Here is a 21,300-nt window from a genome sequence, read left to right on the forward strand (position 1 = left end):
ATAATTATCAAAAATCAATCATTATCAACAAACATTACATAGTCTTACTTTAGTGTTTTTCAGTCAGGTTAGCTTAGTGTCATGCATCAAGTTTCTCTTCCAGAGTAGGAGCTTGAATTAAAAAGGCTGGAAATAAAGTCTTCTGCATTTTGAAGTAAGACGGTTCAATAACAATAATAGAGTTTTGATTTTTTTTTTTTCATATCAAGAAATAAGTGCAAATATTTCAGAAAAATGTAGAAAACTATTTGCATTGATCCCACAAATATATACAAATCTGAAAATGATTTATCTTCAAAATAATCTCCATCAAATTATTTTCATTGACATAAATATCATCCGTATTCACAAGGGGAAAACATCAAAATATTCAAGTGCTGCCAGGTACATACATATATATGTATACATAGCGTACAGATCTATGCATAAAGACAATATAACTTACTCACACCTGTCGAATTAACTCCTCAAGATGTGTTGCATGTGTTGTGCTTGTACATTAAGACTTCACAAGCCCTCAGTCTTCTGCTGGTGGCCAATTAGCAGCTCCTTTGATGAGTCTTCAGCAGTGCCTTCTTGCTCACAGGTACATCGGTGGTACTATATTGGTTTCCGTTTCTCGGACAGAAAGTTTTTAAAAACCACCAACCGACGCTCCCGTTACTCCTCGGCAGAGCAGTCCAGAGCGATGCTGTGCTCCTGGGCGATGGCGGCGAGCTCCTTGAGGAACTCGGCGTACAGGACGATGGCGAACACCCGGCTCTTGGCCTGAGGGGGGATCGGGGGGCAGGGGGGCAAGACGCCAAGAGGGGGTATAGCCAGAGCGTTCCTCACAGATCCGTTAGGAAGAGACGGGTCCAGGATGATGTCGTCATGTTGAGACTCGAGGCACTCTAAGAAACGTGAGGAAAAGATCAAACTCAAGGTAAATCAGTCTGCTGCCAAGTGTGTATTTCAGCATCTGCCATTTTCTAACAAAAGTCCACCTCTTGTAAGAATTCATATTATTCCCTACAGCAGGGGTTCTCAACTAGTCTCACTCTGGGACCCACATTTTCCCATGGTCATTAAGTCGCGACCCTCTTTTATAGAATTCAAACCAAGAATTTTTTTTAAAGCCTTTAAAAACTCATTTAGCTCTTTATTGAGCAAAGTGCATTTCAGAGCACATGAATGAAACTGAGGAGGACCATGACAACTGCATGTACGGAAGTGAATAAAAAAATATAAAACTGCACAAAATGGAGACCAACAAAATGATATATTTGACTTCTAATGCATCTCTGCATTCAGAGCATATTCACAAAAGTGAATAAATATCAAATTGCACAAAATAAAGACCCACAAAACAAAACAAGATTCACTGCATTCAGGCCACATTAATAAGAAACTGATATATTTGCATTCAGAGCAAATAATAAGAAACTGAGGAGGACCAGCATGTGTTCACGTGATGCATGCCTTTCAATATAAGTTATTTTTCAAAATAAAAGACATGTCCAACATCAGATGTGCATTAAATATTATTTACTTTTTTGACCGGCTGTCCGCGACCCATCCAGAACGGGTCCGCGACCCACTTTTGGGTCCCGACCCACCAGTTGAGAACCACTGCCCTACAACATCATATCAATACTGCTGCTGTAATAAACTGGAACTGTTGCCACCTCTGTGCACTGTTACTGGTGCATCGATTTCTGTGCTGTAGAGGAAATGCAGCTTCAGGCAGTGAAACCTGCAGCTGCTGGCTTTGATTTCCTGTTGATGATAAGGTAACGAGAGTGTTCATTAACCTCTAAACTTGCTGTCCTGGTCTTTAGCCAACAAGAACCTCCAGGCCTCCGTCACCAGGGTTGGATAGTCCGGTCTGACCGCCACGTAGCGCTCAATCTGAGCGTGAACCGACAACAACACCTGAAAACACATGCACAGCATTATAATTGAGACATGGAAAACAATAAAAATGGATTTAAAGTGTGTAATAATTGGCAACTACCCATTTGTTTAAGTGTATAATCTCTATAAAATAAAATTTGTTTGGTTTTCATAGCCTTATATTTATTCTTTATAGCAAGGGTCTTGCTTAAGAGTGTCGCCACTTGCGCCGCCATGTTTGTACGGCAGCCCGAATGGAAAATCTAGCCAACCAGAGAGCACGTTTGAAGAGTCTCGCGTTCATAAATAAACCAACGAAAGAAGAAGGAGGAGGAAACAGCAGACATGTGGTAAATGGTTTAGATCTTCACCTCGTCGCTCCATTGCTCCTGAAATACTCCCAAAGTTTTGCAAACAGGATGTGTGCGACTTGTGTGTAGATGTTACCTGATAGAGCGTGCGCACGTTGGGCTGGTTGTTTGTTGTTTGTTCAGTGCTGAGCAGGAAGGATCTCAGCAGAGGTTGTGGGTACGACGCCAGCTGGGCCAGGATGCCCGTCACCAACAGGTTCACGGCAATGGAGTTCTCCAGAAGGTTCTCGAGGCGGGACAACAGGACGCTAATGAACGGACCTAGGGCACGGTTAGGAAACAACAGGTTGGTTAGTAGGGGTGGGAGAAAAATGACATTCACATAAATATCGCAATATCTTTTTTGATGATTTTTGAATCGATTTCCTTTTCCAAAAATCGATTTTTTTGGGGGGATTTTTTTTTTTTTTTTTTTTGGGGGGGGGGGGGGGGGGGTTGAATATTGTGCAATGTGCATTTGTTAGCCTTTTTTACATACAGAGAGTACAGCTTTTGAAAAGGGTTTAAGTTCACTTTATAATGGAGTAGGCTATGTTAAAGCAGAAGTAAGCGATCCGGTCGTTTTGGCTAATGCTGCGTTCCAGGCAGGCTTTTGAAACCGTAAATTACAGCTTCAAGTCACAACTTACGACTTTGTAGCGTTCCAGGCAACCCACTCGTGTTTTTCCGACCAGTTTTACCTGTGAAAGTCACTATAACGGCCACTCGTAACTTCCGACCCGTGAACTCGTACCAGATCGAACTGGTACGACTTCACACGTGGGAAAAACACGAGTTACGAGTTGCCTTGAACGCACCATAACTTCTTGTCAGCCGACGGAGTTAGCAGCCCCCGCCCTCGTCATGGATCTATTGGTCCTTGTCCCTACGTCACCACATTCACGCGCATCCCTTGGCTGCACACACAGCCCTTCATGCCGTTCTCTCTCCTCATTGGATAAAACTTGTAGGATACGAGAAAAGTTTTCTCCTCGGCTCAGAGCAGAGCAGAGTGACTGACAGACCCGTGTTTCGGTCCAAACACTCTATGTAAGTGATTGCTGTCGGAAGATAGAACTATTTAAGACTTATATTAACACAAAATATCGCTTACTTCTGCTTTAATTTATAGGTTTCTACAGTATTTGTGTGCAGATAAATGTTAAAAATGCAGACTAAAAATCTAGAGAATCGGCAATATCGTAGAATCGCAATTTAAATCGAATCGCCATCCAAAAAATCGTAGAAGAATCAAATCGGGAGAAAAGCATATCGTCCCAGTCCTATTAGTTAGTATGTGACAGTCAATATATTTTAGTTTCAGGAGATGTGTTGTACCTGTGAAGGGAACTCCGTGTCCACTGCCGCCTTTCTTACTGCTGCCGCTCCTCAGCTCCTCTCCTTCCTCGTCCTCGTCCTCCTCTTCCATGGCCTCCTCCTCCTCCTCATCTCCTTCCTCCTCCTCTCCGTCGTCCCACGAGGAGATGAACTCAAATTCGTCGTAGAGCTTGTCCTCCTCTTCTTCCAGTTTTTGCCTCAGCGCTCGAACCCGCCTCCGAAACGAGCCGATGTTGTCCGTGATGTCGTCACAGTCCGGCTCGACCCCGAAAGAGAGCATGAGCTCTTGGTATTGGGACAGGAAGTCGTCCTTCTTCTTTGTCGCTTTTCCACCCGGCAGACTTGGAGGTTTGGAGGTATTGGACGCAGAAACCGAAGGGTCGGGTTCACGATGGCCGTTGGGTACGGTGTTTGTCTCTAAACATGGCGGTGGAGGTTGTGTGTTGTGGTGTACGACGTGCTGCTGGTGCTGTGTTGTTGTGTGATTGTGATTGTGATTGGTAATAACAGTCGTGAGGTCGCTCAGGTTGAAGCTCTTCTGAATAACTTGGTCGTCTTCCTCGACGTCATCGCATTCGTCGATGATGTGATTCTTTCCATTAAACCCGTTGGTGAACAGTTGATGTCCTTTCACCTCCGCTTGTACGTCCATCCAGTTCCTCTCACCTTCTTCTTCCTCCTCCTTCTTCCTCCCTGTCTCTTTTCCACAGAATTCACTCCTCCTCACCTCCTTTACGAACTCTTCGCTCCTTCTTTCATCCCTTCCCGCGTCCTCGCTCCTCCTCCTCGTCGACATGATGCTGTTAACCGTCTCCATGACCGTCCTCCCCGTCGATGTTAACATCGACGCTATCGACATTCCCGGCGACACTCGCTGACCGTTCGAGATGCTTCCGCGTGCCCTTCGGTTCGCCGCCATGAGTCGCTCCAAAATGGCCGCCTTTGTGTCCTTCTGTGCGACGAGATCGTAGACCAGAACGTCGTCCTGAAACTCCGATTCTTCCACGTACGAGCCGTGAACCAACTTGATCGCATTGCGTCGCATTTCCTGGATGTGTTGAGGAGGTAGAGGAGGAGGTGCCGGAACGCCGCCGTTTCCGTTGGTCAGCGCCAATGAGGAGAGATCTTCGTCTTCAAAAATGTCGTCCCACTCCAGCTCCAGGGCAGAACCGGCTCTTCCCGCCTGGTTGCCCGTGGAGATGGTGTCCGAGGAGGAGGGGGTCGGGGAGAGGGCCAGGGGGGGAGGAGTGATGACCAAAGAGCAGATGGAGTCGCTCTTGACCCGCTGTACGATTTCTTCCTCATCCTCTATGTCGTCCCCGGGTGTGTCGGACTGGTACTCTTCAGACGAGGGGTTGATCCCGTCATACGGAGCTGACCAGAACTGACACGCCCTGCAGGAAGACAACAAAACTCATCTTCATCAAGATGTCAGACAACTCGGTTATTCCTCAAAATTAGAGGTAAGGATCTGCTTCTCTAGTGCCATGACAAAGTCTCATATAAGTAATTTACAGGCCGCTAAAGAAATAGCCAAGAAATAGCGAGTAATTGCGTAATAATGTCTAGAAATACCCTAGAAAAAACGGTCAATTTCATAGTAATGTTGAGAAATATAGCCAAAAAAATAACGATTGATTGCGTAGAAATAGCCCAAAAATAACTGTCAATTGCAAAGACTTGGAGGAGAAAAATTCTGGCCTTTCCCCAAAAATCCAAAGCATGAAAAGCATGTGTAATCTTTTGCCTTTTTGAAAAAATTCCATTACCATGAAATTGACCATGATTTCTTGGCTGTTTCTTGACATTACTATGCAATTAATAGTTAGTTGTTGACCAGTTCTTGACATTATCACGTAATTAGAGGCTTGTAAATTAAAGGGTTACCAAAATATCTCAGCAACTTCTGGGTGGATTACACAACCTTAGTGATACTTTGTGTTTAGTGCTAATCAGCAAATGTTAGCATTCTACATACTTCTTAATGTCAATAATTGTCATTGTGATCAAGTTAGCACACTGATGAACTCAAAAAAACCCTAAGAAAAATGTGTTTATACTTCTTGTACAACTGTAATGTTGTGTTATGAACTTTACCCACATTAATGTTGTATGCTATGTTTCCTCACAGTCCTTGTTTCATCATCATATCATAGAAATATATCAAAGGTGTGGAGTCCAGGCCGTGCTAGTCAATTTAAGCGTTTACAAGCAGATCCAAAAACCGTCACAGAGGATGTAACACTTCAAGGCCTTGGAAGGAGGCCTCCCTTATAAATGTAGTATCAGAGTTTGTCCAGCAGGTGTCAGTATATCACAACAAAGCAATTCTCAACAGTGGCCCAGTGCTCCAGTGACTGGAGAGTTTATGAATGATCTCTTATTAACATGACCAACATACCCATACCACCTTTAAACTCCCAGACCATAATCTTTGACCAGTTTAAGCTGTAGCCCCAGTCCCAGCGTTCATCCAACAGGAAACCAGAAGTCAGACACAGTACACTAACCTTTGGGAGGTGGCGATGGCCTGACGGGCGTCCCAGAGGTAGTGGAGGTAGTTTACGTCCATCAGGAAGTCTGAACCTCGGCAGTAACCGACACTGTCCGATACCGCCAAGTCTGAGGACGACGGAGAGTTCAAGTTAATACACACACATGTGAAAGTTAGTTAGTTAGTTACCTTTATTTAAACTTGTTAGTACACTGAGGCAAGCCTCATTTACAGTGCAGACGAGAGTACAAAGCAAAACAAACAAAATACAGAACAGATATACACAATAAAATACAGTAAAGGACAGAACAGAATAGATCAGAGGAAACAATTACAAACGGAAGACAGGGAATTATTAATTAATGATTTGAAGTGATTGAATGGGACAAATGAGTTTAACTTAAAGCAGATATCAGTGGAATGTTTTTGTTAATATAAGTCCTAAATAGTCCTATTTTCCGTCAGCAATCACTTACATGAAGTATTTCAGCCTAAACACGAGTCTCTCCGTCACTCTGCTCTGCTGTAACCCGAGGAGAAAATTTTCCTTGTGGGATACAAGTGTTATCCAATGAGGAGAGAGAACGGCATGAAGGGCTGTGTGTGCAGCCAAGGGATGCGCGTGAATGTGGTGACGTAGCACGAGGACCAATTGATGCCTGACAAGGGCGGGGGCTGCTAACTCATGGTGCGTTCAAAGAAACTCGTACTTTGTGTTTTTCCTTCCTGTGAAGTCATACCAGTTCGATCTGGTACGAGTTCACGGGTCGGAAGTTACGAGTGGCCGTTATAGGGAACTTTCACAGACAACAGGATGGTAAAAACACGAGCTACGGGTTACCTGGAACGCTACCAAGTCGTAGTTGTGACTTGAAGCTGTAACTTACGGTTTCAAAAGCCTGCCTTGAACGCAGCATTAGCCGAAACGGCCGTGAAGCTGATATCTGCTTTAAGAGTTAGTTGTAGATGATTCCAGATGTGTGGGGAAGGCAGACCTCCCTAGCTCAGTCCGAACTTTGGGAATATGCAGTGGGCTCTATGCACAGCTCCACTACTTCCTGAATTTAAGGCAGGTCCTTCATTTCCTGTCTTACATTATTGGACAAACTGATTAATCCAGGTGTGTCTGAGTAGTCACAATGGTCAGACACACCTGGATTAATCAGTTTGTCCAATAATGTAAGACAGGAAATGAAGGACCTGCCTTAAATTCAGGAAGTAGTGGAGCTGTGCATAGAGCCCATTGCAACCAGTTGCTAGAGCGGGTGTTGTAAGTGATTGTGGGCCGAACAAGTAATGAAGAGATGTAGATGGGGAGTTTGCCAATGAGGGCTTTATAGATGAATAAAAGCATGTGTGAGTCACGTCTTTGAGCTAGGGAGGTCCACCCTAAAGTGTGTGTGTGGATGTACAGTAGATGTGTCAGTTGTACCGACCTGCTGCTCCTTTGGGCCAGTGGATGTGCTCCGAGTGCGACTGTGAGTTTGCGTTGTGGAGGTACACGGGGCACCAGGACGGCATGAGGAGCAGGAAGGAGGCGGCGCTGGAGGAGTAACAGTCTCTCTGCTTCAAGGAGCAACACTGCCTCCTGCTCAGGTGGCTGCAGGGGATCAGATACCTGAGGAGACACGAGATGTTCAATCCAACACTAATCGATTATTAAGGGGATAGTTCAACATTTTGGCAAATTGGCCCGTTGCCATAATCCCTATAGTCATAGCAGTAGGTTCGTTACCTTTAATTGTCGGTGCAAGCTGTTTTTAGAACGGCGGAGCAGAGCCGTGAGCTGCTCAGAGCTACGCTACGGAGGCTCATGGGATTTCTTGGTTTGACTCATCAAACTCATCAAATACACAATCCAACAACTCCAAAACGTTCTGGTGGACAAGTTGTGTTACCAGTTGATTTAGGGATTATGGCAATGGGTCAATTTGCCAAAATGTTGAACTATCCTTTTAAATGAATCATCAACTATTTTGGGTTGAGTTGAGTTGAGATTACTTTATTTATCCCATAGGGCAATTCTGTTTCTACAGTTGACCATCACCCACATACAATCATTTACACAAACATACAAGTGAGGAGGGAAGTGCGAGATCAAGGTAAGATAAAAAGTATAATAAGTAGAACAAATAATAAATAAGTAAATATGTCAGTATCCAAATAAAACACATTGTCTACAACTGTATTACTGTATTAACTACAGCTTCAGGCCAGCTCTGCATTTAACAGCTTGATGGCAGAAGGAACAATGATCGAATAATCAGTTTGAGTAGTTTTTTAAGAAAAAAAGTCAAAATTCTTTGATTTCAGCTTCTTAAATGTGAATATTTCTGGTTTCCTTGTTCCTTTACGACAATAAACTGAGTCTCTCTTTGGTTTGTGGACAAAACAAGACATTTGAAGACGTCATCTTGCGGTTTGAGAAACACTGATTGAGATTTTTCAACATTTTTTAACATTTTGTTGACCAAACAACTAATCGATTAATCGTTTAAAATAATCGACAGATGAATTGATAATGAAAATAATCGACAAAACAAACAAATTGAGGGGTTTTTTTTCAGTGCGGTATCTGCTTGGGACTGACCTGAAGACCAACTGCAGCATGACGTCCTCACAGAACAGACCAATCAGAGTCCTGAACAGAGCCAGCGACACGGTGCCCAGCTGCAGGACAAAACAACACACAACAAAAAGGTTCAAAGGTCTTTTTTTAAAATCTGTTCAGCTGCAGAATGTGTGAGAAGTGCGAGATAACGACTGACAGTTTTAGCTTACCTGAAAAGGCGTGTTGACCCGGCTGACCAGCGTGTCCAGGATGTGCACGTTGTCGTGGGTGTGCAGCAGGATGAAGGACAGGAAGGTCTGGAGGAGAGCCGGCTCCGAGATGGAGCGCAGGAACAGGTCCAGGTAGGCCGTGGTGGTCATCACCTCCTCCACCGTCAGCTGCACACACACACACACACACACACACACCGAACACACACACACACACACCGAACACACACACACACAGGAAGGTTTATACAAACCTGAATGTACCTGAATAACAAGGTGTTCAACCATCATCACTAAAGCTTTATCTACATCCTGACATGACACGGATGAACATCTTCATTTGTTATTTTCATTTGTCATTTGTGTTCATTTGTATCTTTACAAAAATCGTTTAAGATATTTTCTGAGGGAGCTCTAATTGAATTCAACTGGAAAACAGGATTTAACATCTGCCCTCTAGTGGTGATCCCATGTATGACAAGTGGGAATCTGTGTGTACAGTATTTACATTTTCAGCTACTTCATACTACTCAATACACATACAGTGTTTTCTTAATCCTATACATTTATTTAGCAGTTGAACTGTAGCTATTAGATATATTAACAAATGAATGTTTTAGTATGAACATCTTACAAAATCTGTCCCAGAAAAGCAGCTACAGAATAAAATGTTTGCAGGGGTCGTTCTGCTTTCTGTTGATAAAACTTCTCTAATTTAAAAAATCCAAATACAGGTCTTCTTTTGTAGGTTTTTTTTTTTCAATTTCTTTTTTTTCCCTGACACAAACAATGTAATAAAGGGCAATTAAGGAAGTGGGACAAGTGATTTGTTCATGATTTGTGGAAAAGGAGTGGGATTCAATAAGATTCACAGCTTCTTCTCGCTCCTTTTTGAATATGTATGATTACGCTTTTGTGTTTTTCTTTCCAATTTTTGTTCTTCAACATGGTCAAAATACATAAATAGACTTTAAGGTACTCATGATATTTCAACTTTATATCAGAGGTGTTGACACCTTGTGCAGAGCGGGAGCCAGGACAGGCACCAAGAAGCCGTTGTAGATGTAACTCAGCAGCTGGGCCCTGATGGAGGGATGAGCCACCTGAGCAGAGGAGATAAAGACAGACAGACAGACTGATGAATCCTTTTCTTCTTTAAAGAGCCTTTGTGTGAATGTGTGTATTTGTGTCTGTGTGTGTTTAAATCACCTTGGTAACGGCGCTACAGAAGTCCAGCGAGTGCAGGAAGTGGACGAGGGCTGGAACCTGTCGACCCGTCGAACATCATGAATCAATTATTCATTTTTTTGTGTAAAAATTCACATTTTACTCCCTAAAAAGTCCCTAAATCTCGGTTTAGATTCATTTTCAGACTCTTATTCATCCTTCCACTCCACTCATTCCTTCATCATGTCACCCTGTCACTCGTGCACTGTGCGGTCGTCGTGGTTACCTGCTGCCAGTCGGCCTGGTCCAGACAGTGCCAGTCCTCGCTGTAAACCTGCAGCCTGGCCGGTAGAGACGAGTAGAGACCGGACAGACCTGTGGCCAGCACCTGTACACACACACACACACACACACACACATGGGTAAGCGCTGCACAAATACACAAACACACATCTGCTTTTAAAGAAATGAAATCCCATAAAGAGCAGAGAATGAGAGCAGATGAGAGACAAGAAGAGATGAGATGTTTTTACTGATTAAATAACAAATGATGTAAGTTTGACATTTGTCTGGTGTTTTCGGCTCTTCTCATTTAAAGGTATAGTATGTAGGAATTCCCCCCATCTAGCGGTGCGGTTGCATATCTGAACGTATTCTTGATGTTGCATTCACGTGAAATCGGGCAGATGTCAGACAGACAACAGACGAGGCAAAACAGGCGTGACAATATGTTGTCATGGTGATGTGGTATTGTTTTACCGTCTTTCTCTCTGGGAGTAAAATGACATCCGGTTGGTTTGCCGACGGTCGTCTGCCTGACTGCACCTGAATGCAACACCAGTGCCTCCGTCCTTCCTCACACTACACAGTGGTGACAGTTTTAACAGGCCGAGCCCACAGCTCCGCTCAGTTTCCGTGGTTACCTACGGTCATGATGCAACATGGCCGCCTCGGTTCGGTGCGTCGCCCACTTATGTATTTGTAACGACTTGTAACAACTCATTCTAAGGTACCAGAAAGCTTTTATTTGTATGCGGGTGCAGGGCCGTTGCTAGGAATTCTGGGCCCCCTGACAGAATACCAAAGTGGGCCCCTGCCCCCTGACTTTTCCCCTTCTTTCTTAGACTACGTATGTATTATCATTTTTAATTTAGCCTACTTTGAATTATTCTGCATATGACCCTGATTAATACTCACAGTAATGCTGCATTAACATCAAAACAGTCATACGAAGATTAGACCACTGGGGTTTTTTGTGGGCCCTGCTGGGCTCTGGGCCCCTAGACTTATCATCACCTTTCTCCCCTATACAACGGCCCTGTGCAGGTGTGATTCGACTTCAGTGAAATACGGATTTATGAAAGACAGATTTGATTTTTGCTAATAAAAAGCCAAATAAGTTACATACTGGGACTTTAACTCAAAAAGATAATTATTTCTCAAGATGCAGAACAAGAAAGGAGAGAGACGACAGGAAAGAAAGAAAGAAAAAGGCAGAAATGCAAAGAGAAGAAGAAAGGGGAGAAAGAAGAGGAAACCAAAGGAAGCAACATCAAAGTAAACAACAACAACAACAACAACAACAACAACAACAGCAGCAGCAGCGGTGGTCAAACAGCTGCAGTCTCAAGTCTTGTTAACAATCAGGCCGCCGTCCAATCACGTGCAGACTTGCTAATCCCTCCCCTGAGCGCGAGCCAATCTCACACTGATTTACTAATCTGCTCTCTGCATAAAGATTGAGGTCAGAGTGTGGTCACATGGTCTTAAATCTGACACACACACACATAGACACACACACACACACACACACACACACACACACACACACACACACACACACACACACACACACACACACACACACAGGTGGCACATACTCAAGTGTCTTTGCTGGAACACACACTGACAGAAGCTGGCAGCGGTGGAGCCAACATGGCCGACACGGGAAGTAAACAAAAGGCGCATCGTCACCCCCAGTTACATTAAATATATAATATTTATTATTTCATTTAAATATTTTTGTCAAGCTCTGCTATATGTATTATGCACTCCCTGTACTTTAGTGTTGTTTCATGTTTGTATGATTTCATGTTTGTATAATGTCTCAAATATGATAATAAAGTTTGTAAAAATGAAATGAATGTCTTAATTTCTTTATTATGGACTCGAAAAAGTGGTCCACTCTCATACGCATACACACTTAACATACAAGGCAAAACCAAGTGGACAAACAACCAAACAAATAATATAAAATACAGTAATTTGTCACTGTTAGTTTAAAAGAAACAGTGCAAACTATTGTGCCAGTGCTTACAAAGCCTGGATGTGAACCGATATCCCATCATGGGGCAGGTTAAGGCCTTGATAATACAGTTATCAGACAGGTCCAAACGACACATTAAGTTGAACATCAGCTTGCGCAACAGTGCCGGACATGTTGGTACATTAGAAGATACAAATAACTGGCTGGCACTGTGCCACCTAGGAACACGTAGCAACAACCTCATGGCGTCATTATAAGCCACTTTTAGCCTCTGCATACTTTTCACTCTGTAGGAAGACCAGAGATGAGCTGTATATAGGGGGGTGACATAGGCCCTGAACAGAGCACATTTGACATCAACAGAACATACAGAAAATTTTCTTAACAGCATATTGGCCTGTGCATATATTTTACAGCACTGATATATATATTTGTTTTGTTTTGTTTTGATTCTTTATTGATCAAATTCACTTTATGCATCCTAATACATTGTATTTTATTTATTTATGTCAAACTCTGCTTTTTGAGCGATAGCCTATTTATGTATGCACACCCTGTAGGCCTACTTCACTATTGTTTTATGTTTGCATGATGTCTTGTTGTTTGTTTAATAATGTGATAATAAAGTTTGTTAAAAAAAACATTAAATATCTCTCCCATCTGTTTGCATTTAATGCTAATTAGCACATGCTAACACTCGTCTCCCTCGTGTTTACCCTGTCATTCATTCTCTCTCTCTGTCTGTCCGACCCAGAGGAGGCGGCGTGAGCTCATTAGTTTTATTACATAACGGTCATAATGAGATTACAATGCACAGAGGAGATGAATGAAGAGAAGAAAAGAAAAGCTCTCATCATCACGCTCTGCGCTCAAAAAACTTCACATCATCACGGTCGTTTCAACAAACAGCTGACTCACCAGAAACCACAACAGATTCAAGTTGCAGCTTTTTAAAGGGATAGTTCACCAAAAAATGAAAATCAACCTCATGCTGATAAATACTTCAGAGTAGTTTTTTATTCCTCTTCTGGAGACCCAGGAGGCCGGTTCGTAGTCCAATGAAATCCTTATATGAGAGTCAATAGCGCCCGATACAAAACGTCCATAAAACTACACAAAAAACATTTAATATTCCTCCAAATTGCTCGTCCACTGCAATCCAAGTGTCCTGAAGGGACATAGTCCAGAGTTTACTCGAAATTACGCCATTTAGGACATTTTTACAGCCTAAACAGTCCTGTATTGAATTTGCCTGGGGCACAAACGCAATACAGGACTGTCAGGCTGTAAAAATGTCCTAAATGCTGTTGTTTCCAGTAAACTCTGGACTATCTCCCTTCAGGACACTTGGATTGCAGTGGACGAGCAGTGTGGAGGAATATTAAATGGTTTTTGTGTATATATACATAATGTCGGGTGCTATTGACTATCATATAAGAATTTCGTTGGACTACGAACCAGCCTCCCGGGTCTCCAGATGCACTTTGAGGAATAAAAAACTACTCAAGAGTATTAATCAGCATGAGGGTGAGTCACTAATGACTGAATTTCATTTTTTGGTGAACTATTCCTTTAAAAAGCTTGTTTTAAAAATATATATATATATTTAAAGTGATTTAATATGTAAAATTCAACAGTTTTCCTTCTCCCATGCTCTCAGTAAAGTGTGTTTTTCCTACTCCTCTGTCTGCAGTTAGAAGGAATGTGGAGATTAACCCAGTTCGGCTCAGATAACGGGGGGTCTGTGAGGGATAAACCAGCTCAGATCAGGAAACAAACCTGTACAAACTGAATCCACTGTGTGTGTGATAGAGAAATAACGACGTCACATGTTTGTAACGACAGGGTCAAAGGAGAGAGAAGTTAAAAAATGTCTTGTTTTCTGATCTTGAACACAATCTAAGAAACGAGACGACCGTGAAGCTCCTCTCTGTTATCGAAGAGACGAGACGTCAAGGATAATCTGTCTATATGTGTGTGTGTGTGTGTGTGTGTGTGTGTGTGTGTGTGTGTGTGTGTGTGTGTGTGTGTGTGTGTGTGTGTGTGTGTGTGTGTGTGTGTGTGTGTGTGTGTGTGTGTGTGTGTGTCACTCACAGGACAGAAGTACGTGTTCTCTCCGATGTGGTGAGCGACTCGCGGCTCGGAGGCCGACAGAGACATGATGAGCAGCAGAGCGTCTCTGGCCTGTTGACCCACCGAACCCTGTCTGAGAGACGGAGAACAATAAAGTTTGGTTTGTACGTTCACACACTTTAATGTGTCGGTGTGTGTGTGTATATATGTATATATACCCCATGTGTGTTCCTACCTTTGTGTGTCTAAACCAGCGTGTGTACCAACTTGTATGTGTGTACCTGTGTGTGTGTTTACCTGTGTGTATCTACTAATATGTGTACCTGTGTGTGTTTACCTGTGTGTATCCACCAATGTGTACCTTTTGTAACTTTGGGCCGGATTTACTAAAGGTTTGCGTGTATTAAAACGTGTGCAAACGTGATTGCACGCGCAAACACATGTGGAACCTGATCTACTAACCGGACGCACCGAGGATTGCGTCCCTCACACGGGCAGAATAGCACGTGTGATCCATTTAGCGTGTTTGCCTTGATGAATATGTAAATATGGGCGTTTCAGCCAGTACGTGCAACATACTGGGAGCAGTAGATGCAAATCGATTTATTTAGCGAGGGCAATGTGATTTACCAAACCAGGAAGAGATTGCGGTGGCTGTTTTTGCGTCTTTATTTACCACGGTCCTGGACTGAGACACGTCACTGCTGCCTTCACCCGTCTTTGATCCCTCTGGTCAGTGGTCAGAGCGTTTAGATCCGTGTGTCCCACCTGAGCTCTCTATTAATCCACTGGATCATGGGCGGCACAAACATATTATAGGTGTGTGATTGTCGCTGCAGCTGCTGCCTGTTCGTCACTATATGACGAGTTGGGCCTTGTAGCGATTTGTGTTTATTTATCTAAACAGAGCGCGAGAGAGATGAACACACATGCTGTCATTGTAGCCTATGCATCGGATCAAATGTCATTCTGTCCCTTCGTCCGTCCAGCTCTCTGTCCACTCTCTCCATGGCGGAAACGATTACGACGCGCAAAACCCTCATTTACATATTGCGGTTTGCACGTGTTTTCATTTAGCGGGTTACTCTTAGTAGATCACCTGTTTTGCGTGCACTAACCAAACTCGCAATATTATAGCGGGCGCAAACAATATAGCGCCCGCTATCTGAGATCTTAGTAAATCCGGCCCTATGTGTATACCTGTGTGTATACCTGTGTGTACTATCCACCAATGTGTACCTTTTGTAACTTTGTGTATACCTGTGTGTGTACCTGTGTGTATACCTGTGTGTACCTGTGTGTGTACCTGTGTGTGTAGGGAATGAGCAGCGAGAACAGCAGGAAGTTCGCCGCTCCCTGATCTTCACTGGTGTGGAAGAAAAGCTCCAGCACCGACGGGTCTTTGACCAGCGCCACACACAGCTGGTTCAGCAGCAGGACTAGCTCCGCCTCCACCACGCCGCCGCTCTCTGCCGCCGCGGCAACAGGAAACAACAACACATTACACATCTTTACTACACACTCACACACACCTACACCTGCGACATGTGAAAACACTTCTGATTTAACTCCTTAAGCCAATTACATGTAGCTGCTCGGTTAAACCTCCTGAGTCCTGACCACTGTTGGGCGCTTTACTTTTAAAAAGTAATTGGTTATAGTTACTCATTACTTTCCCAAAAAAGCAACTGAGTTAGTTACTACACCAGGAAAAGTAACTATTGTGCAACTTTTTAAAATAAAATGCTCAAATATGTCAAATTACTTGGACTAATCTCCTGTTTATCTGGAACGAAATGTAAACAATGAAATGAACTAACCAACCTGCATGTGTGGAGGGATAACAGCTTTTTTCCGACTAGTTTATGGACTGAAAAAAATTGTTAATTAACTCGTGACCTGTGAAGTCATACCAGTTCAATCTGGTACGAGTTCACGGGTCAGAAGCTACGAGTGGCCGTTATAGTGACTTTCACAGGTAAAACAGGTCGGAAAAACACGAGTGGGTTGCCTGGAACGCTACAAAGTCGTAAGTTGTGACTTGAAGCTGTAATTTACGGTTTCAAAAGCCTACCTGGAACGCAGCATTAGCCAAAACGACCGGATCGCTTACTTCTGCTTTAAATTACATGTTACTGAAAAAAGTAGTGCCGTTAGTAACGCCCTTTTGTTTTATAAGGCTGTTATTCTGCTTTAAAAAGTAAATTAGTTACAGTTACTTGTTACCTTCCCCCAAAACGAACTGAATTAGTAGCTGAATTACTACATTATAAAAGTAATTGATTAACAGGAAAAGTAACTATTACAATATTTTTTTAAATAAAACACTCAAATACATCAAATTACTTGGACTAACCCCCTTGTTTATCTGGAACTAACCAACTCACGTGGTATTCCTCCACACAGGCTGGTTAGTTCTAGATAAACGTATTTTTTTCCAAGTAGTTGATGGACTGATAATAATGTGTACATAACGGATTTGGGGGACGGGGACTTCTTGAGTTAAGTATTGACGTTATAAAGGGGGAAACAGTAACTTTTTTGATAACTCGTTCCTGAAAAAGTAGCGCCGTTATTCCCATCATCACTGGTCCCTGATGCCGCAGTCGGACTCACCGGTTCCCGGTCCGGCGCAGGAGGCCAGCAGCATCATGAGCGGCCTCAGGACGGGTTTGTGGTGCAGCAGCGGCTGTTTGGCCTGACACAGCAGCATCTGGTACATGCGGAGCTGCTCCAGCTTCATGTCCTCGGTGAACTGCCGCCTCAGGCTCCACAGGAACAGACGCTCCATCACACCCTCCAGAACCACGAACTCCAGGATGGGACCCATCGCTCCCCCTGGACCCGGGACATCAAACAACAATCAACCGCTGCAGAACCGTGAAGCTGCTTCTTATTCTTATTCTTCCTAGGAAATCCTACTTCCCATACAGTACATGCAAAATCACCAAACTTTGCACAAAGGTCCAGTCCTGTGCCAGATTTACTCAGATGCAAGGACATGTCAATATTCTTCTTGGGGGAATATTGCTAGTGTTTAAATCTAAATATTTGACAATTCACTAACCGTACATGCTACAGTTTTGCAACTTTAACCAAAATGTAGCCCCAATACTACAGAAACCTTTCTAAAAATTAAATTCAGTCCAAATTATGAAGTCCATCACAAAAGAAGTCCATTTCAAAAACGTATAAAACCTTTCTTCTCTCAGAATTTTTGCTTAATTGTCACCAAATTTGCTGCACTGCATCTTCAGACCATCCTCCACAAAGTTACCATCTGGCTTTTTGATATTTAAAAAAATGAGCCTACTGATTATGAAAACGTTTGGAAACACATACCAGCCAATTCTTGCTAAATACATTTTCAATTTTATTGTTTTTTTTTTCTTTAAATTTAGAGTCATAGTGAATGAAGTCTGGTGGATTTTACCTCAAAAACTGAATTTTTGAAAACATTTTGAATTATGCTCTCATGGGGAACAATTGTTGTCAATGTAAGAGTGGCATTTTTAAAGATTAGTTTTGAAGCAAATCACTGTTAAAAACAAGTGACCAATGTTTCTATGCTGTGTCAAGATGCAATTTATCAGTTTTTGACATTTTGACAGCTGTTTGTATCATAATTTGGCCCCATGGTGACTGGCTTAGTTCATCTATGAAGCCACACACCAGATTTCTCCTTTTAGCCAGTTGGTCTCATGAGCTGATTCTTGGTGTAAGAGGTTGTGAGTTCAAGCCTCAGCTAACGCAAAATGGACATTGTGATACCGATGTTGTCCTTTTTTGTCTCTTTTTGCTCAGAATTGCCTAAATTTGTCTAAAAAACATTCAATCTTCTCTCTGTTCTCTGACCTTGTCCGGCCTCCTCCTCCATCAGCAGGAACAACATGTGCTCCACGTAGTTCTGGACGGCGCTGGCTTCGTCCGCCGGGATCGGACCGAGGCGTAACGCCCCAGAGCCGCTGCCACTGCCGCCGCCGCCGCCACCACCGGCACTGCTGCTGCTACTGCTGCTGCCGTGACCGGAGAGGAAGCTCAGAGCACCGGTACCGCTGCGACCCGGCTCGTGTTTCTCCAGGATCTTCACCACCTGCAGAGAGCGAAGGTGAACACGATATTTACTATTTTTCCATTTTGACTTTAATTAATTTGAGGTTTGAGCTGAATAAGGAACTTCGAAAGGTTACTGATCAATAATGGTAGAAGATATGAAAAAGTTGAATGCACCGTGATCACTATCAAGTGTTGTGAAAGTTTTAGAAGTGGAATTAAGTCTGTAGGTAAAAGTATGTTGAAGTAGATGAAGTTCAAAGAAGCAGAAGATTTGAAGAGTTTGAAGACCGTTTCAATGCATTTTCAATTAGAAAAAAATTCAATAAAGTTTGAATATTTTGAGAAGCATGAATGATATGAAAAAGTTGAATGGATGCCGGAATCAAGTTGCACGTTTTTCTTCTGGAAAATATCTTAAAATGTCCATGAATGACAAACTTTTTTAGGATTTTACGCTGCAGTTCCTCTCATGGCCACTAGGAGCTCATCCCAGAAAAAACTCTTGAAAAACCCTTTTCAAGAAGTAGTGGTAGGATTTGTTTTTTTGTTTTGTTTTAACCTGAAATCTGCTCTATTTTTTATTCAATCACTCAGAAAACCAGTCAGCCAATCAGACGAGAGACTCAGAGCCTCTTCTCTTCTGATTGGCTGACACGGACCTGTTGCTCCAGAGAGAAACAAACTTTCAAAATAAAACAAGATATTCCTGAACATTTAATTAAATGAAATGATGATATTAATTATTATTCTATTTCATCTTTAATGTAAATATTGATCATCCATAACAAACAGCGAAGACTTCACTGTTGTGAGGAATAAAACAACGAGCGATGAATGAAAGAGAAGAATGTAATTCACTGTGTCTGGACTTGTGTTAACCTTTGACCTCTGCTGCTACACGCGAGGTACACACACTACACACACACACACACAGACACACACACACTACACTTGCACACAGAGAGAAAGTGACAGTGTGGGGTTTTCTTGGCGGGTGCAGAGAGAGGTTTGTTCTAAATGGACTCTGTGTTTAAGGGCCAAAGTCTGGTTCACACACACACACACACACACACACACACAAAGAGTCTCTGCCAACCATTATGAGGAAAATAGGACAGACTGAAGAGACTGGAGAGACAGAAGAAGTAAAGAAGAGCAACAATAAAACAACTGTAACATCAGTTCTCAGTTACCAATCAGCAGTTCAATAATGATCAATCAATCAATTGATTGATTGATTGATTGATTGATTGATTGATTGATTGATTGATTGATTGATTGATTGATTGATTGATTGATTGATCAGCTGATTGGTAACTGAGTCCTCTACCTGTGCCCAGTGGTTCTTGAACACGATCATGCACGTCTCCGGGTCCACCCCTCTCAGCGAGAGGGACTTCTTCCGGTTGCCCCCGACAACCACCGAGGCCATCATTTTGATTGGCTGTCAGGAGGCTATAGCATGTTCCAGGGGGGCTGGGTGGGCAGCGGCAGCAGCGGCGGCGGCTGTGGCCGACGTCGGGGCCGGGGGCATCAGACTCCCTCGCTGGGCAATGAAGGCAGCGTCCGGCCTGGAAGGAGACAGATTCAGCTCCAGTCATTATTGACGATTTTTGTAGAGCTATAACATATTCTATATTATAGCTATGGACGCATACTATGGCTCGTTTGAAAGGTGAAACTTTCTGCTTCCAATAGGGACAAACCGTTTATTTATACATGCCTTCATTCCTGAGCAATCCCAAGCTAAACAGTGGCTAGTTTTCATCAAAATCATCAAAGTCTTTTATGAAAGGTGCTCTGTTTGTGCCCGTCGCTCTTTTGACACTTACATTTCTGGGTTAAAAGGCTCGTGTAAGATAAATATTGTTGTTCTATTCACAAAACCACATTGGGGGGCGCTACAAAACAACAATAACACAACTACTGCTAGACCGGGCGGGACTGAGACACCCCTTCCTGTTCGGCTACGAGCTATGGGAGCCTCGCGGGTGAAAGCGGGGCGGTTGAGCTCCAGTCAAACTCAGATATTTTGCATAAAAACACACACATAAATTATGTCAGGATTGAAGCTGAACGTGTTCGCTAACTAGCGGTACCAAGCCATAACAGTAGATTTAAAGATATGGGCCGTTTTATTCAGCAATGTTTGGCGCAGAGAGTTGCATGTGCCGCTGATTCGACCCAATGCAGCAACCATCAAAAGCCAAATTATGTTATAAATGTCCAGATCATGACTTTTCAATGAGTTTTTGATCGTCATCTATTTCAGTTCTGTTCATCATAGAGTTCCCAAATTCACACATAAGGTGTGTTAGAGTGTCTATTTTCGTAATTAAAAAAATAATAATGAAAAAACGTAAATTACGTTTTTGGTACTCCATGAATTAAACTAAGTTTTTGGCAAGTCAAAGGACGGCATGCAGGCAGCTTTCCTTTTCCTAATCCTCGCAATATGACATTTTATATGAGATACTTTAATTTAATTCTAGACATTTCAACATTATTCTGTGGCTGTTGCTGTTTTCTTGTTATATTATGTGGATTAAATACAAAAATAAAAAACAATCTGGTGGATTAAAATCAGATGTTGTAGCGACCATTCGAACACTCAACATATGATCCAACTTTATCTTATTTTATTCATTTATTTTTCATTTATTCATCATTAAACTGAGGGACCAATGATCAGTATTGATCAGCCTCCTGCTGCGGCCTGATGCGTTCAAAGGTTTATTTCTGACGTACAACTTTCAAGTGAACAACATATTAATCCGCAGCAGGAGGCACTTATCTCTCTCTCTCTCTGTCTCTACTGTATCTCTGTGTCCAAAATCTAAAAACAGCCGAGGCCGGAACAGGAAGTGAGGGTCGTCGACGGCAACAACCAAACAGGAAAA

General features: G+C 42.8%; 1 protein-coding gene across 1 annotated transcript; it reads right to left on the reverse strand.

The window, feature by feature from the left end:
• Positions 1-660: 660 nt before the first annotated feature.
• LOC311002102 (FHF complex subunit HOOK-interacting protein 1A-like) lies at positions 661-19,835 on the reverse strand (the record flags this gene model as incomplete). Its single annotated transcript, XM_083993333.1, has 16 exons — positions 661-893; positions 1,794-1,914; positions 2,323-2,507; positions 3,564-4,957; positions 6,074-6,185; positions 7,494-7,675; positions 8,648-8,727; positions 8,839-9,006; positions 9,855-9,941; positions 10,048-10,104; positions 10,292-10,393; positions 14,366-14,477; positions 15,651-15,813; positions 16,961-17,182; positions 18,200-18,437; positions 19,731-19,835. The coding sequence occupies 16 exons, from the start codon at positions 19,833-19,835 to the stop codon at positions 661-663; spliced, it is 3,561 nt and encodes a 1,186-aa protein (XP_083849459.1).
• Positions 19,836-21,300: the final 1,465 nt, after the last annotated feature.

This window comes from Trachurus trachurus (genome assembly GCF_905171665.1).
Source record: "Trachurus trachurus genome assembly, chromosome: 18".
Taxonomy (NCBI): Eukaryota; Metazoa; Chordata; class Actinopteri; order Carangiformes; family Carangidae; genus Trachurus; species Trachurus trachurus.